Genomic DNA, 16,954 nt, shown 5'->3' with positions numbered 1-16,954 from the left:
CACAGGATACCAACACATCGGCACGAATAACTGAGCCACATTTCAGTAGGTTTTCACGCAAATCCTTAGCCAAAATTGACTGAGAGTGACAGAATTCAATACAGAAACTTCGAATAAAACATGGGATTTTGACAAGGCACTCGCCCTCTCGACGGCGATTAACTGACCGTCATACAAGTGGACCTCTTGGATGTCAACAGACTGTACAAGCAGCTTTGACGGTTGACACAGAAGTTGATTGTTTTTGTAGTTTTCACTTCATGTAATTTTAAGGCAATTCCGTCTTAAAATTCTGAATGTAATTCATCGGAAGGTAAAACATTTTGATTTGTCGAATATCTCTTGATTATAAGAAGCCATGAGACGTACCCTCGGCCTCTTCGAATCTGGATATGCAATCAAGCCTAACCCCCTGGAAAAAGCTTTCTACTACATTTAAGCCTCAAAATCGTCTCACAATCTGTTGATTCTGTCGTCGTTTCCTTTCGATTGCTTAAGTGGACTGATAGTCAGTCCATCTCTTTCTCGCTTTCGTGCTTACACTGTAACAATCTCACCTTTTTGTTTCTGCTTGTATATGTTAGGTTTGTAAACTGAATTTGGTCCACCACCTAGCCATAGCCAAACCCATTTCCAATTCTGTTATTTTCCTTAAGTTTTCTTTAATTTTCCAGGAGGAATCATTTCCAAAAATTTCAACACTATTATAACAATTATCTCAAGATGTCTCTCAGTGCAAGTGCCGAAAATCTCACAAGTGACACACAGGTAACAGAACGTGAAGATGATAAAAACATTCATCTGCGATCAGATATTTATTTCTTTCTTTTGTTTTTTCACAGAGCTGTGGTGACAGTAACAACATGTGCTTAGAACTGGCTCTAGAAGGAGAACGTCTTTGCAAGGCTGGTGATTGTAGAGCAGGAGTTGCCTTTTTTCAAGCTGCAATTCAAGCTGGCACAGATGACTTACGAACCTTGAGTGCGATTTACAGCCAATTAGGAAATGCTTATTTCTATCTTGGAGACTATGCCAAAGCTATGCAGTATCACAAGCATGATTTAACCCTTGCAAGGTTTGTCATTATTATCTGGTCTGATGTGAAGTGTTTTCATCCATTTGGGTATGTTTGTGTTTTGATCTTCATTTTTGTTTTAGAACAATGGGAGACAAATTAGGTGAAGCCAAATCAAGCGGAAACCTTGGGAACACACTTAAAGTAATGGGAAAATTTGATGAGGCAATGATATGCTGCAAACGACACTTGGAAATTTCCCGTGATCTTGGTGACAAGGTCTGTAAATCTTTTTTTTTTTTTTTAAATTCTTATATACGTTTAGTTTAATTAAATCTTATATTATTTTGCAGCTGAGTGAAGGAAGAGCCCTGTACAATTTGGGCAATGTTTATCATGCTAAAGGTAAACATATTGGCCGTGTGGGACAACAAGAGCCTGGAGAATTTCCTGAGGACGTCCGCACCTGTTTGAAAGAAGCTGTTCATTATTATGAGTAATGCCATAGTGAAATTTCAATTAATTTATTTTCAATTTAAAAACTCTTGAAGTTTTGCCTTATCTAATTTTCCTGTCCTATTCCAGAGAAAATTTAAAGCTTATGCGAGAGTTGAATGATACAGCTGCTCAAGGCAGGGCCTGTGGGAATCTTGGAAATACATATTATCTGTTAGGTGACTTTCAGCAAGCTATCCGTTATCATGAAGAGGTACGCCACATAGATTTGTTTCACTCGTATTCTGCTGTGTTGTAGTTTCTTAATGCTCCATAATTTTATCAATTTGTGTGCAGAGGCTGAAAATAGCTCGTGAGTTTGGTGACCGTGCGGCAGAAAGAAGGGCAAACAGTAATTTAGGAAACTCACACATATTCCTTGGTGAATTTGAGGCAGCAGCAGAACACTACAAGTAAGCATCTCTATGCAATTAATTTGACTATTTTAATTTATTTGTTATGTTGCTCATCTTATCTTAACAATTTGTTTCTGCAGGAGAACTCTTGTGCTTGCTCAAGAGCTGGGAGACAGGGCTGTTGAAGCACAAGCCTGCTATAGTTTGGGAAACACCTACACCCTCCTTCGAGATTATCAAACTGCCATTGAGTATCATCTGAGGCATTTAATTATTGCTCAGCAATTGATGGATCGTGTTGGGGAAGGTAATGCATTTAACAATAGCATATTCTACCTCTTCTACAAGATCCGACTTCTTTGAGAATTAACTGTGAATTATCATTCATCAGGCAGAGCATGTTGGAGTTTAGGAAATGCCCATGCTGCCATGGCAAACCATGAAAAGGCACTTCATTTTGCAACAAGACATCTGGAAATATCAAAAGAGGTATGTCTTACTCATGAACCCTATAGTTGTCATGATGTATTCCCTCTTTCTCTCCATTCATGATATTATTTTGTTTTTGCAGTTGGGTGATCCTATGGGTCAAGCTACTGCCCAGATGAATGTCAGCGATCTCCGCAAGGCACTTGGTCTACCTGTGGATGAGCTATCCCCTAGTAGTCTGGAACTGGTTTCTGCATTAAGCAATCAGCCTTCTCCTGGACTCAGGCGCTATAGGGTGAGGCGCCAAAGCATGGAACAGCTGGATTTAATCAAGGTCAGATATCCTTTTCCCTATTCCCTCTCCTGATGCCCGTTCGATGGATCACTAACATGCACTCATCTGGGTGGTAAGGTACTCAGCATGTGTAGAGCTTTAACATTGGGACCGTTCAAATGCTATCAAAAAGCGCGGATTGAAAGTATCCAAAATGTATTTGACTGAATACGGCATTAGTTGCTGTTCAAAAATATGCAAATAAATTGAACGGTTCCTTTGTGGGAAGGTTCTTCTCACACAGGATGTGGTCATCAAATTCATCGGGCTCTAACTCTGGTGCTGAACTTAAGAATAGTTTTGGGTGTGCGTTATTTACTTAAGTGCCATATTCTACTAGTCATCTAACATTGGGTCCTTCAGTGCTATCTTCAAAGGTGCATTTTCATGTCTACCGTAACATTTCCAAAATTTTCCTTGGTACTAGGTGGCATTCAGTAATATAATATCCTATCTTCACCTTCTTAATAACTGTGCGAACGTCTTATACAATGTGTATGTCCAGTTCCCTTCCTCTGAACTCTTTTTTTTATCCTGACCTGACTTTCATCCATATTGTTTATTTTATGTTATAGATAATTACAGATAATTTTAGAAGCTTGAATGCCATTGTGAACATTGCATGTATGTAGAAGCTTGTGAACATTGCAAACTTTGACTGATTTGTACTTAGAGTAATTAGCTGTTTAGTTAGTTACTGCATTTTCTCTTCCTTCTTAACATACAATAATGCATGTTTTAAGTGTTGAGTATTATTGTACTGTATGTACATGTATTTTATGTATGTTTTGACCTAGTTTTTCTCAGTATTCTTGATTAGCTATTGGTGTATCTTTGTTCTCAAGATCTTATTAATTTTTAATTTTGTTCTGACAGCTTACTCCTGATGGCAAACAGAGATCATCTCCCACTGCATCTGTCGCGGCGACTTCCAGCGGCTCTGGAGATACTCATATGGTGAGGAAAGCTCTCCTCAAAATCAAAGCTAATGCAATGGATGTATCTCATATTATAACTCTATGTGTTTCTTCTAGACTGAGCATACAGATGATGAAGATTCATTCTTTGATCTTCTTTCCCGCTTTCAATCTAAGCGTATGGACGACCAGCGCTGCTCTTTGAAGAAGTCCGATAACAAGGAAAACTCTCATTCTAATAATGGAATGCCCATATTCAAAGGATTCAGTCAAAAGTTGCCTCCTGTCAAGGCACCCACCCTTCCTAATAATGGTATAATGTTCACTTCTTCTATCCAACCATTTAATACTGAATTCTACAATATATTTCTATTTTACTTAATATAACTTTCCTCCTGAAGGTGATGGCCCTGATGATCTGCTTGATCTTATTGTGGGAATGCAAAGTAAGCGGATGGATGAGCAGAGAGTCGCTCTTCCTCATCTTCCCGGTTTATGTCCACCCGGCAGTAGCCAGGGACAGAGGCAGAGACTATCTCTTGCCAGTGGAGTGGATGCCACTCCTGATGATCAATTTCTGGAAATGCTGATGAGATCACAGGTAAGGGCAACCTAAAATGTCTCTTTAAGATGCATGGGTGCACTATGTTCTTGTCATGGCCTTTTGGTAACTCTTGTTAAATATTTCTTTGTGATAGTGTGCTCGTTTGGAAGATCAGCGCAGCTTCCTACCGGGTGGTCCAGAGGATGTGGATTTGGAAGACGTGACAGTTGCTGTTGACGGAGCTGTAGCAGCTGGGTCTGTGCCTACCAAGGCTCCCACTGTTCCTGATGAAGACTTTTTCTCCCTTATTTTAAGGCTCCAGTCTGGACGTATGGAAGATCAACGTGCCTCAGTACCAACAGCAAGATATCAGCATCCTCCTCTTTCAGAAAAAACATTAAACGCAAAAACAAATAATGCTGCTGCACGCAAAGACAAGAAATGATATTTGAGTAAACATCTGTCCTTGTCCAGAGATTGAAACTGAGTCCACTAGTCTGTTAAACAGGAGTAGGAATTAATTTTTTTTCTTTTTGTGCTACCCTGTGCAAGAAAAGTATTTCTACTGATTTTTATCATGTGTCAGATCCTGACCTTAAACATATAAGGAAAGACCTGCTTGGGCTGACTCATTGTTTTCTGTCACAGTTCTTGATACTACACTATGTCGTTAATTTTGTCAAGACTCTATGACTTACATTAATTCCTCTGGATATTGGTCAGATGTGTTTTGTGCCAAATGAATGAACTCATGAAAGTAGAGCCGAGTTTCAACTGTTGATTTTTGCTGCAGTATTACTAATCACTTCACAAAATTTATACCTAAACTTTGTTGTTGTTGAGAATATTTGTACTCATTTTAGTATCGATCATGGTGTCCATGCCACTATTTATAACTCATGCTTGTATACCTTGTTACGACTTGTTCCTTATTATGACCTTTATTGGAGAAAGATATGATCTCTTGTTCTCCACATGAAACATTTATTTTTGTGCTAAAAACTGTTATGAAACTCATATTTTGCGACTGATGCTTTCCAGCACTGCTTTGTTTCCAGTGCATATTTGAGAGTATGCATGAGAGAAGGGTGCCCTTCTTTCTCTCATTAAGTAGTTAGGGCTAATGTGAGAAACAGAAAGATAAACACTAGCCGAAAGATTTTCTGCGTATAGATTTGCAACTTGTTTCCATCCTGTAATATCGACATAGCAATATAGCAGATCTTCAAATTACCGAATATATTACAAAGCCGTATCCAACAGTGCCTAACAGAACTGATACAATATATGGCTACCAGTGAAGGTAGTTGTCTACTGCTGTATTTTATCACTTTTCATTTCAAAATTGAAGAAATGGTTTTTTATCTGATCCACCATGCTAGTAACTATGTATTAGAATGTGTTCTCCAAATTAGTCATTGTGTATCAGGTAATGCACCACTAGCTTTAAGACAAGAAGAAAACTGAAACTTGGTACATGTTTTCTTTCAGTGGAAAATTGACATGTATTTTTTTTGTTTGTTTTTTTGCTGTAGTGTTTTCCTATTCTGTTTCTCTCTTTTTGAATTTTGAAAATGCATTTTCAATCAACTTGTATAGTTTATATGTAACAGATATTTTTATTTTTTAACAATAATTTTAACCTTAACATGTTTGTAGATTATCTATCACACAGTATTCTTTAATTTGCCATTTATTTTAACATACGTATGCCATATGTTTAGCAATCATGATTTTTAAAAAGTTTATGTTATCTCTCTCTTTTTCATATGTAACCATTGTACCAGTAAGTGTTTATGGCCTAGTTGTGATTAGAGAATAGGCTAAAATTTACTCTGTCCAGACATTGTGTATGTTAAAACGTTTTTACATTTCTACTACACAAATTTTATTTGCTTGCCAAAGATTCATAAATAGAATATTTTAGCTTATGTAGTAGACTTTTCCTCTTATTACTACATTTGGTTATCTTGTTCTTTGTTGTTGAGGACCTGAGAACCAGTGACTAGAGTGCTATTTATTTTAGTACGTAGCTGAACACATGATATAAATCCAGGAACACAGAGTTTATTTTGTGGTGTATTAATGTTCCATCTCTTCATGTGCTGTCTCTTTACATTTTTTGTTAGTTTGCACCAAGAGCAAGGAAAAAGAAAATTTCTTATCTCTATATTTAACTAATGATGGTTTCTTTGGTGCACCGCCACATTCCATGAACCCTCACTGCTTTACATTATTTTTATTTTTCATTGTTTGACTCCTCTGCTAGACCTATTTGGTTTCAGGTCCAATAATCAAGGACATGTACTCAAAGTAAGCCACATTTATAGTGGAAAAGTAAAGATCTTTCGCATAGGTCTTTCCTATGTACTCAAATTCTATATTTTCCGAAACTTTTCTGAACAATGGCTGTGAGGAACCTATTGTTTATGGATGTTTATCTCTTCGCAGCAGTAGAATTTTTCGATTCGCACTGGTGCATAATGTGTTTGTCCACCTTTTGTCAAGTTCAAATTAAATTCCAGTACGTGTTATTGTTTTGTTTGTTGTATTGCATGTACTTGCCTGTTATAAAATTGATTTATTAGTACCGTAATATGGCTAGAAATGAGCTTCTTAAGAAATTCATCCACATATATATTATTTCTTATGGCCACAAATTATTTGTAAAAAGTATATATAATAATAAACCTATGCCCTTAAATACATAAGTGTATGCTTTGGATGTTTTCCCTTGTCCTCAACACTCCTTGGAGAAACCATTCTAACGATGGCGGGTTTGGCAAATTATGAATGGTACACGAGATGACATATTTTGTTGGCAGGACAAATGGATTCTTTCACTAAGCAAAATAAATGTTTTATTGTTTTTTTAAAATTTATTTGTGTCTTTGGTAACAATTAATATTTAGGAAAAGATATGAGGGAATGCATGAAGTCGTGACTGTCTTCCTTCCATGAACTGAGATCAACCCGTGGAAGGCTGTCGCAAGGCGTTTCTTCATTGCTGTAAATGCAAAACAAGAAATTGAATCATTTGTTGGGCAAAAAGATCAAAACAGAACACAAACATATACTATAAGTTATGCACCACTATTTTTAACATTGTGGACCAGAAATTGAATACATCATGGTTTTTTCACATTTTGGGCAAAAAATTTAAAGTGGCCCAAATTGGAGCTGGTTGTGCAGGAGCACTCCCCCGTGACTCCTGTCACTATTTCAGGGACCATTTCGGCCCTTAACAACCGCACCGGAGCTCAACTAGCGTCACTGGAAACGTCACTTTTTGTCCCCTGTTACACCGCGCCTCGCGTGTAGCGCCTGCGAGGTAGGCCACCGAGTTGCCCCTCAACACCCCTGGCGAGACGGTGGCCTACCCGGCCCCTGTGAAGACCACAGGGGCGAGGTAGGCTACCGCCTCCACACAGGAGTGTTGCGGGGCAACTCGGTGGCCTACCTCGCAGGCGCTGGCCCCGCTGGCCTCCTGGACAGCAGCCAGCATTCCCACACAGTCGGCGCCGTAATGTATTTACCACGCACTGTCCTTGGACTTACCCGTTGTAGTTGGTCTTAACGAAAGGGTCGCGGGGGACGAAGCGGAATCCTTCGACGTTGTCGCAGAAAAGCCGCGCCACGGAGGCGCCCTCTATCGCTCGGATTTGATCTGCAGAGAGGAAGACTCGTCAGGGTGAAGCGTTCCCACGCGATAATTGGAGATCGAGCTTTCTGGGTTGGCCGTGGGCTGGAATGCCCAGTATGTTGAGGACCGACCATGTTTCGCTTCCACTTGCGAAGGTGTCGAAGATCAAAGTCCAATCAACGAGCGCTTTAAGGAAAACGTTTGACCCAAAGAAAGGCCACACGAACACGAACACAACCAGCGTGGGAACTCCACGGAGGATTCTCCATCATGTTCCGGGACTGGCTTAACGACGGCTCTCGCCACAAGATTAATTTTTTTCCCCTCGCTACAGTTTTTTTTTGTTACTGCAAACCTGTCGTATATATTTTCCCTCTTACCTTTTGTGAAAGAATGGGGGAAACCGACGAAGTTGAAGAAAAAGCGATCGGCGAATCTCCAGCGCCAGAACTGGTCCTCGAGGAGGGCCTGGAAGGTGGGGCCGAAGAGCGGGGCCTTGCGGCGCTCCAGCAGCCCTCCCACGTAGTAGTCGACGTCCTCCACGTCCTCGTAGAGCTCCTTGAGCACGTCGATGTCCTGCGGAGGGGAAAACACCGACCATTCAGCGGTCAACTTGGCACTGGTTCGTCTGGATTCGCGCTTCGCACACACACCTTCTGGTGGAGGGTGTCGCTGAGGTCGTCGAAGTCCTCCGCGTCGGGCAGGCCGACGTACTTCCGGTACTCGACGTAGCCGGGCAGGCCGTGGTCGCGGCCGCGCTGGATGTCCACGGCGACGAGGTTGTGCCCCCACTGGCGGCCGTCGGGCTCCCTCGTCGGCTCGTACTGCTGCGTCAGCTGGAACACCCAAATTCGAACATCGAGCGTGGAACGTCGACAGACGCGTAGAGTATCGCTACAGGGGACGCCCCATGAGTGCGAGGGAGACAGACTCACCTCGTTGTCCATGTAGCGGTCCAGGTCCTGCGCCTGCTGGAACGCCATGCCCTGCAGCACGTCGAGGAGGCCGTCCTCGCGCTCCAGCACGGGCCCCGGGTTCTGCAGCCACTGGCTGATGCGTCCGGTGCGCTCGCCGCGCTCGCCCAGCCAGAAGGTGCCCTGCACCATGCTGTGGATGGCGCGGTAGCCGGCCGTCGTCACGTCGTTGGCCGTGCGCGGGTCCACGTCGGCGCGGTACTCGCTGCGCGCGCACGGCCCCGTCGGCGCCAGCCCGCGCTCCCGGACGCGGTCCTGGCCTGCAAACAGGACAGAGTGCAGCCCGTCAGACTCACTCGGTCCGTCTCTCTCGCACCGAACGAGGCATCCATTGGTGGGGTCACACGTTTGATTCGAGTCCGATTTAGCTACTCTGGAGCTGGAAACGCGTCTAGAGTTTTGGCCGCCTCCGCCGGTCTTCTGGCGAACCCACTGTGGAGTGCAAGTCCTTACCCAGGAGCCACGGCAGCCAGTCCCGGTACGTGATGAGCTGCCACTCGGCCACCACCACGCGGCGCGCCTCCTGGTACAGCGTCTCGTCGTCCCAGTGGGGGTTGAGTGCCGACAGTGTGCTAGCCACGCGGTTGTGCTCGCGCAGCCACAGCGTCTGCGAACCAAAACAAACAATGTCACTCGGGAAAGCGGACTTGACAAACTTAAAGATCTGTCCAGGATTACTAGCACAAAAAATACTCTTAAATTTCTGAACCTTACTCAAGGAAGATGTATGTAAATTCGCAAGACGTGTGAATTTTGTTTGCAAGCCCTATTTTTGTGGACAGTGTAACGTAATTTAATTCCGAAGCCAAAGCCTTGCCCAGAGGCACGGCTCGGACTAGACGAGACGCCGCGAGCCGCGAGCTCTGAGGGAATCCCCACACGAAGGCGGAAGGCTGCTGAAGGCTCACCGCGCGCTTCTTTCAAGGAGAAATAATTCACTTGCACGTTGAGCACTCAAATAATCCCAACTCGCGAGCAGCCTGTTTTTGGCGAAAGTCTTAATATATGACGCGCCTCACCTAAAGGCTGAAGCATCCAATCACTGCGCTCGCTCGGCTGAGCCATCGAATGAGAGCGCGCTGACGTCATCGAGATGTCGCCTCTCTCCCTACGAGGCTCTCTACGCAGTTGCGCCGCAGCGGATTGCTTCCGAGCGTCGTAGCTCTGTCTCTCTCGCACTCGCGGGGCGTCTAGGTGCGAGAGAGACAGAGCTACGCAGTGGTCGCAGTGGGTACGCACCTGCAGCCCCGCCAGCATGGGCGTCTGGTTGGTGCGGGGGTCGCCAGTGTCGTAGCAGGGGTGCTGCCCGCAGGCGGCCTTGGGGTTGGCCACGTCGGGGGGGAAGTCCCCCAGGGCGGTGGGCCGCACGCGCAGCAGCCCGCCGCGGAAGACGCGCAGGCGCTGCGCCGTGGCCTCGCTGGAGCCGTACACGAAGGAGGCGTCGATCCAGTGCGTCGAGCCGGACAGCTGTGGCAACGCGTTGCAACGGGGCGGCAGGTTTTAACAGAGCAGGTGGCCGAAACTCTAGACGCGTTTTGAGCTCCAGAGTCGCTAAATGGTAATCGAACCGAACGCGTGACCCCACCGATGGATTCCTCGTCCGGAGAGCAATCCATTGGTAGGGTCACACGTTTGGTTTCAACGACTCCCAGTGTACCTGCTCCGGCTGACTGCTGTTGCAGGTGGTGGCGTTGGTGCGCTCCATGGGGAGGCACGTCCTGTTGAACTGCCGGTAGAAAGGGTCGTTCTCCGAGACGGGAATGGGGATGCAGCGTTCGCCGGCCCCCTCACCGCAGCACGGCCCGATGGCTGCAAGACGAAGAGCGAGTTTATGCCGTCGCAGTGTACCGCCGCCCTGCAGACTCATGCGCTCTGTCTCTCTCGCACCTGCAAGGGACGCCCTATGGGTGCCAGAGAGACAGAGCGATGAAACCGTTTTTCGGAATCAGTCTGCTGATGACGGTCTCTCTCTCCCTCCCTCCCCTACCTTTGTTCTTGGGCGCCGCCCTGAGCGCGAAGTCGTGGCTGACGAGCTGCGACCAGATGACGAACAAGTGCGTGATGTAGGACTGGTGGTCGGTCTGCGGCATGAGGCGCGACACCACGTCCTGGGCCGACGGCAGCGGCCTGCCCCTCAGGCTGGAGCGCGGCAGCCCCCCTGCAGGGAGGGAAAACGGGGAAACCCCGAGCAGTGTGAGTACGTGAGCGAGTGCGCCGTGCCGGCCGTACGCAGAGCGCCAGCGCGCCAGCGCACCAGCGCGACGAGGAATCGACCAGCAAACCAGTTTCGGTTCGGCAGCCGCGACGCGACAGGATGATGAACTCCATCCAACTCCCCGCGCAAAACTTTGCAAGCGGACAGAGTTGTGTTCTGCACGCCGTTCACCAGAGAGTTTCGAATTACTATTGTGCAAAGGGCGGCAGCATGGCATCGAACTGAGCAATTATTTGTCTCAACCATTGGTCGTTGCTTCGACCTGATTTTTCAAAAGTACCTGCAGCTTAAATTTGATTTAATTAATTTACTTGATTGTGTGATTTGGTGCTGCTTGGGATGAACAAGTCACAAGGATTGGCGATGCCTCCTCCCCTCACCCTGACTGTAGTCCGGGGCGACGACGCGCAGGACCGGTGTGTTGGCGCGGCCCAGCCAGGGCTGCTTCAGGTTGTTGCAGGAGCCGTCGATGGGCCGGTACACGATGCCCTCCGCGCACTGCGTCTCCAGGAAGAGGCACGGGTCGGGACTCCGGCTGGGGAACAAGAAAATTTAGCCGGCGTTCGGACCCGCGAGTATATCCCTGTAAGCATTTTCGGCAATGTTTACAAACTGAAGTTTGTTTGTTCACTCTAAATAGTACGAACTCCTCCATCAGTTCTCCGCAACAGTATACTTGGCGGCAGCCATGACGAGAGACCATGTAGGCAGCCCCTTACAGGCGGCCCCTTAAGGCAGTCTCTTAAGGGCAGCCCCCGAAAGGACTCACCTTCCCGCCGAGGCGTACAGCCGCTCACTGAGGGTGGCGGGGCGGGCGGTCGGCGCTGGGGTCGTCGTGGTCGTCGTGGGGTCCTCGCTGGCGGCGGCCGAGCTCGGCGCGCGGCCCTCGTCCTGGGCGACGGCGCTCGCCAGCACCAGGACGACGACGACGACGCCGACGCGGAGGGCCGGCCGGGTAGGCCTGGCGGCAGGCGGCATGGCTTGCTCGGACGCGCGCTGGAGGCGGACTGCGGGACCGGCCAGGACCGGCCTGCGTGCGTAGCGCGGCACTGCGCGTACGGCGCCGGGCTGCTCGCTCTGCCTCTCTCGCCCTCCCGCGGCGTCCAGTAAGGGTGCGAGAGAGGCAGATCCACGAAAGCACGGTTCGGAATCATCCCGCAGGCCGATTCCGAGCGGGGGCTCTGTCTCTCTCGCACCCATACGCGAGCGCACCCATGAGAGCGAGAGAGAGACACGCCGCTCGGAGCGAGTCCGCGGTGACGCAGGGACGCGGCGGGACGCGGCGGCCAAGGCTCCGGGACGCTCCGGGACGCCTCCGGGTCGGCCTGACGTCGAGCCTGCCCGCGGAAAGTCCGGCCGTCCGGCACACCGCAAGTCCACTAATGACTCGTTGACTCGTTCGCATTATACGGCGAGGAATGCCGACGGTGGAGTAGAGGTGTTTGTTCCTCGCTTCTTTTCCTTTTTGCCGGCCGCTTATTTACCTCGCCGGGCAAACCGAGGCGAAAACGTCTCAATCGCACCGAGAAGACGAGATGGACAGAGAGCGGCGCGATGACGCTCGGGGCCTCGCAGAGCCTCGCAGTGTGGGGGCATGGACCACCAGCAGACTCATGCGAGGAGCATTCTCTCTCTCTCTCTCTCTCTCTCTCTCTCTCTCTCTCTCTCTCTCGCACCTGTTGAGGACGCCCAGTGGGCGCGAGAGAGACAGAGCGACGAAAGCTACGTTCGGAAAAGTCTGCTGCTGGACGCATTCGGCGATCCCCGAGGAGTGAGAAAGGCCAGTGAGTAAGCCCCAGTTTTCATGGTTTGTTTTGATTTTCTTTTGGCAATAATGGTGTCAGTCGTTTCAGCTTCGCGGCAGAGGAGGAAACGCAAGATGAGAGAGTGGCACCAAGTGGCCTGCCTTTTGCATTGTCTCCTTCTCTTTCTTCTTTCGCACTTCAGAGAGCGCCTGCCGTGCAGAGAGTAGGCAACACCTTGCCTGCCATGGGCTCGTCCAGCGGCCGTGTGGTAGGCAACCCACCAGCGGGGTGTGCTCGGCGGGACTGCCTATCTGCCGGCGCCACACGCAACAATTTGAAGCCATCGTTCGTTTGTAAAGGGTTTATTGCTTTTAAAGAGGAAATAAATAAAATGATTTGGCGAGCGCTTCAAAAGGGGGTTTGTGTTTATCTGGCCAGCAGCAGCCAAGCCAGCAGCGCCAGGGGCAGGGCGGTGACGGTGGCGGTGGCTGCACTGTTGCGTTGGGTGGTGGACACTGGAGCCTGGGTCGTCCCGGACTTGGGGGTCGTGCGGTCGGTGGTCGGCGGGTTGGTCGGCGGCTTGGTGGGCGGCTTGGTGGGCGCGGCCGTGGTGGAGGCGTCGGCGGGGTTCTCCACGTAGGGCACCACGTTCGTCTCCGCCAGCTGCGTCCAGAACGAGGACGAGTCCTTGATGGCGCGGTCGAGGGTTTGGCCCTCGTAGTCTATGTGCACGAGTCCGAAGGGCCGCCTAAAGAGTGAGAGAGATAGCGTGAGTAGAGCGACGCGTTGCAACGACACGGGTTCTGTCGGCCCTTCCCACACTCACGAGTATCCGCCGGAGAACTCGAAGGAGTCGAGCAGGCTCCAGGCACTGTAGGCCAGCACTTGGACGCCGTAGTCCTTGACGGTCGTCACGAGGGACCGCAGGTAGGCCTGCAGGATGAAGGACGGAAGCATAGTCAGTGTCGACGAGACAACCTAACACAGGTTCAGATTGCCCCTTTCGGAGGCCGAACTGAAGACTGCAGTCGCGGAGGTCCCGGAGGCCCCAGACTCACGCTGAAGTACGCCGCGCGAGTCTTGTCGTGCAGGCCCATGCCCATCATGTCGCCGTAGCCGTTCTCGGTGATGACGATCGGCTTCTGGTACGACTTCCAGGTCCACAGCAGCGCGTCCCGGATGGTGCTGGGGTTGATCTGCGAGGGGCCGGACGGCTCGGGTGAGTTCTCTCGTCAACACTCTTAGCTCACTCACAGGCGCGGAGTGTTGCCACCAGTCCTACCGTGGTGAAGGCGGCCATGGGGCTCCCGCCGCCAGGGACGTTCATGGCGACGTCGATGAAGGGGATGTCGTTGGTCATCTGCCCCAGCACCATGCTCATGACGCCACTCGACGTCGAGTTCATGAACCTGTTGTACGAGGCCGACAAGCTGAAGTAGATGTTGAGGCCGATGAAGTCGGTGGAGTCTGCAAGGGCGGGAAACAGTGAGGCGTCAGCGGTTTGGGAGAGGGACTACTAGAGCGCAGACGAGAAACGCGGACCCACCTACGAGATCCCTCTTCTCCACGTCCGTGAACTTGGGCAGCTTGTCGCCGAGCAGGGTCTTGATGGACTGCAAAGCAACAGAGCGGGGGTCAGGGCCTGCTTGTCGAGTCAGAACGCGGCCGGGCCTTGCCTGACTAGGGACGGGACCGTACCTGGGGGTAGTCGCCGTAGACGACGGGGGCGAGCGATGTGCCGGCGTGCAGCTGGTTGAAGATGTCGGTGGCGTACACGTCCTCGGGGTTCGAGGTCGCGGGGTTGGTCTGCATCAGCAGGGTGGAGTAGCCGACCTTACCTGGAGGCAAAGGCAAAACAACACTCTGAACCACGCCGACAACAGCCTGGCCGGGGCAGTGCGCGGCTGGCCAAAACTCTAGACGCGTTTGGAGCTCTAGAGTCACTGAACAGGACTCGGACCGAACGTGACCAATGGATTGCTCTCCGAACGAGGAATCCATTGGTGGAGTCACACGTTCGGTTCGAGTCCTGCTTAGCGACTCTGGAGCTCCAAACGCGGCGGCGGTGCAGCGCCTCACCGTTCCATTTGCCGGCCTTCACGCCCTGCTGGTAGAACTGGTAGGCGGCCTGGTGCGCCAGGATGTTGTTGTGGATGCACTGGTAGGGGTCCACCTCGGCCTCCGTGCGGAAGCCCGCCGCCACGAACTGCGCCGTGAAGTAGGCGCAGTACATGTTGGGCTCGTTGATGGTCACGAAGATGGGCACCTGGAACGATGGGCCGCCCGGAGGTGAGACTCGGCCGCAGAGCGCTGCAGCGCGCAGCAGCGGGGACATCGGCCACTCACCTTGCTGGCGTACTCGTCGAAGATGAACTTGCTGTACTCGGCGAACTTGTACACCATCTCGCGCGACTGCCAGCCCTTGAACTGGTCCTCGAGGATTTGCGGGTGGTCGAAGTGGTACATGGTCACCTGAAGAAGGCGAGTCGAGTGGCGGTTATCGGTGGGTCACCAAGTTGGAGTGATGCCATTTGATTTCTTCTCTCTCGCACTCACCACCGGGGTCATGCCGGCTTTGATGATCTCGTCGATGAGGTTGTGGTAGAACTGGACGCCCGCGGGGTTCGGCTTCAGGGCGTTCGCCTCCGGCAGCACGCGCGCCCACGAGATGGAGAACTTGTACATCTTGAGCTGGAAGAGGGAGCAACATCCATCTCGGTTAGTGAGGTTTCGGCGGGAAATGTTTCGGCCGTGTTTTGGCGCCTACTACCTTGAGCTGCTTGGCCGCGGCGACATCCTCCTTGAAGCGGTGGTAGGAGTCGGCGGCAATGGCGTGGTTCACCGTGTAGGTGGGCAGGTTGCCCTTGAAGATCACGTGGTCTGCCACACTCTCCGCCTTGCCTGACATGAGGAACACAGAGAGAGAGAGGGAGATAAATTGCCAAAAATGGCAGGGGAATTTCGGGGTACGTCGCTCGAACCCTCGTTGACAAGGTTGGATCGGATAGACACGAGATAACCCCCGACGACGCGACGCTCCTGACGGCCTGCCTGACGTACAGGAGGGAGGTTCAAGTGGTTCAAGAGCAACCGTCACATGAGTGAATCAGAGTTCGCTGCAAAGGGCGGGAGATAAGGCGACGGCCTTCAGATTGCTCGCTGCACTTCGACAACTTTGAGACACACGTGTCCGCACAACAGGTGCGTGCTCCCCGAACGAGCCGCGTCACTCGTGTGTGTGTGTGTGGCTTTCTAAGCAGTTTCCGCGAATTCCCGGCAGTGCTCGGCATATGTAGGCCAGCCGGGAAACCGCTGCGACCCCTCAAAATTTTTTCGCGACCCCACATGGTTGAGAACCACTGGGTTGGGGTCTGTCCAAGCGGACTCACCATCGGCGTCCCACGCCCCCTCGGTCTGCAGCGCCGAGACGCCGGCGCCCCACAGCATGCCGTCGGGCACCCGGTAGCGGTCGGCGTCCTCGTCGGCCACGTCGGCCACGTCGGCGACCAGGTCGTCCCTGTCGGCGACCCTGACGACGTTCGCGGCGGCGGCCGCCAACAGCGCCGCCAACAAAACGGCGCGCAACATGATCGCTCTGGAGTCCGACGGAGGCTGCCACAACAACAAAAACAATAACAACAAATCTCAAGTCTCAGGGCTGGATGCACGCAAAACGTAAAAATAATAACAAAGCGCGCGCACTTCCGCACGCACACAAACGAACACCTTTCCAAAATGGATTTGCACAATCCTGTCAAATTATTATCGGAACACGTGAAATTTTTCTGACAAATTCAAGCGAAATTTCTTCAAAAAATTTGTAAGAAATTTACGCCTCATGCACCACATTGTGTGGGACATTATGCGAAAATTGTGCATCGAAATCTAGTAGTGCGTAAGTCGTGTTCGAAACGGTGCGACAACCGGCTGAACCGTGAGGAGCGTACCTGGTTTGGGGAGGCTCCTGCTGCGGTGCCCGGCTAACAGTGTGTCGAGTACGCTGATTGTTTCGATTTATAGTGGTGCAGCGTCCGATCGGCGTAGATAACGGCGCCTCACGCCTCGGGCCAGTGTCTGCGTCCGCGGGGTGGCGGTGACTCATCCACCGTCGAGGTGGGATTTGGGGAGCGCAGTGATATAATAAGTACGTTTATATAATAAAAAGTGTGATCGGAGATACGCGGCGCAAATCATTGTAGTTCTCGAGTGGGCTGCCCGTGCATGGCTTTGGCTTTGAGGACCCCCATTCGGTAGCAGTGACGGCATCTAGTTTCAGCTGGCGGTCGA

At 50.3% G+C, this 16,954-nt stretch overlaps 3 protein-coding genes across 5 annotated transcripts; 1 reads left to right on the top strand and 2 right to left on the bottom strand.

Annotated features, from left to right (window-relative positions):
* The first annotated feature begins 133 nt into the window (after nucleotides 1-133).
* LOC117640048 (G-protein-signaling modulator 2) lies at nucleotides 134-6,796 on the top strand. Of its 3 annotated transcripts, none has more exons than XM_034376260.1 (14): nucleotides 134-313; nucleotides 675-768; nucleotides 843-1,075; nucleotides 1,159-1,294; nucleotides 1,369-1,511; nucleotides 1,601-1,724; nucleotides 1,808-1,923; nucleotides 2,007-2,173; nucleotides 2,258-2,355; nucleotides 2,438-2,590; nucleotides 3,506-3,586; nucleotides 3,664-3,859; nucleotides 3,948-4,147; nucleotides 4,245-6,796. In XM_034376260.1, the coding sequence occupies exons 2-14, from the start codon at nucleotides 724-726 to the stop codon at nucleotides 4,533-4,535; spliced, it is 1,983 nt and encodes a 660-aa protein (XP_034232151.1). In that variant the 5' UTR covers nucleotides 134-313; nucleotides 675-723; the 3' UTR covers nucleotides 4,536-6,796. The 3 variants fall into 3 exon arrangements, with proteins under 3 accessions (XP_034232151.1, XP_034232149.1, XP_034232150.1); XM_034376258.1 differs by having other exon boundaries at nucleotides 135-313; nucleotides 2,438-2,629; XM_034376259.1 differs by lacking the exon at nucleotides 134-313 and adding an exon at nucleotides 325-584 and having other exon boundaries at nucleotides 2,438-2,629.
* Nucleotides 6,797-6,949: 153 nt separating this feature from the next.
* On the bottom strand, nucleotides 6,950-12,138 carry LOC117640491 (peroxidase-like). The gene is made up of 12 exons (XM_034377010.1): nucleotides 12,135-12,138; nucleotides 11,692-11,773; nucleotides 11,303-11,457; nucleotides 10,695-10,865; nucleotides 10,365-10,516; nucleotides 9,947-10,174; nucleotides 9,161-9,314; nucleotides 8,669-8,967; nucleotides 8,387-8,569; nucleotides 8,114-8,309; nucleotides 7,649-7,757; nucleotides 6,950-7,097 (listed from the first exon to the last, which is right to left on the bottom strand). The coding sequence occupies exons 1-12, from the start codon at nucleotides 12,136-12,138 to the stop codon at nucleotides 6,992-6,994; spliced, it is 1,839 nt and encodes a 612-aa protein (XP_034232901.1). The 3' UTR covers nucleotides 6,950-6,991.
* An 875-nt stretch (nucleotides 12,139-13,013) lies between these two features.
* On the bottom strand, nucleotides 13,014-16,730 carry LOC117640049 (putative beta-glucosidase 6). Its single transcript, XM_034376261.1, has 12 exons — nucleotides 16,615-16,730; nucleotides 16,057-16,279; nucleotides 15,438-15,568; nucleotides 15,224-15,358; nucleotides 15,014-15,139; nucleotides 14,747-14,933; nucleotides 14,366-14,505; nucleotides 14,214-14,280; nucleotides 13,950-14,134; nucleotides 13,726-13,863; nucleotides 13,494-13,600; nucleotides 13,014-13,415 (listed from the first exon to the last, which is right to left on the bottom strand). The coding sequence occupies exons 2-12, from the start codon at nucleotides 16,253-16,255 to the stop codon at nucleotides 13,094-13,096; spliced, it is 1,737 nt and encodes a 578-aa protein (XP_034232152.1). The 5' UTR covers nucleotides 16,256-16,279; nucleotides 16,615-16,730; the 3' UTR covers nucleotides 13,014-13,093.
* Nucleotides 16,731-16,954: the final 224 nt, after the last annotated feature.

The sequence above is a fragment of the Thrips palmi genome, unplaced genomic scaffold (assembly GCF_012932325.1).
Source record: "Thrips palmi isolate BJ-2018 unplaced genomic scaffold, TpBJ-2018v1 HiC_scaffold_12, whole genome shotgun sequence".
NCBI classification, from domain to species: Eukaryota; Metazoa; Arthropoda; class Insecta; order Thysanoptera; family Thripidae; genus Thrips; species Thrips palmi.
The sequence above is the reverse complement of the archived record's forward strand: the minus strand, read 5'-3'. Positions and strand labels throughout refer to the sequence as shown.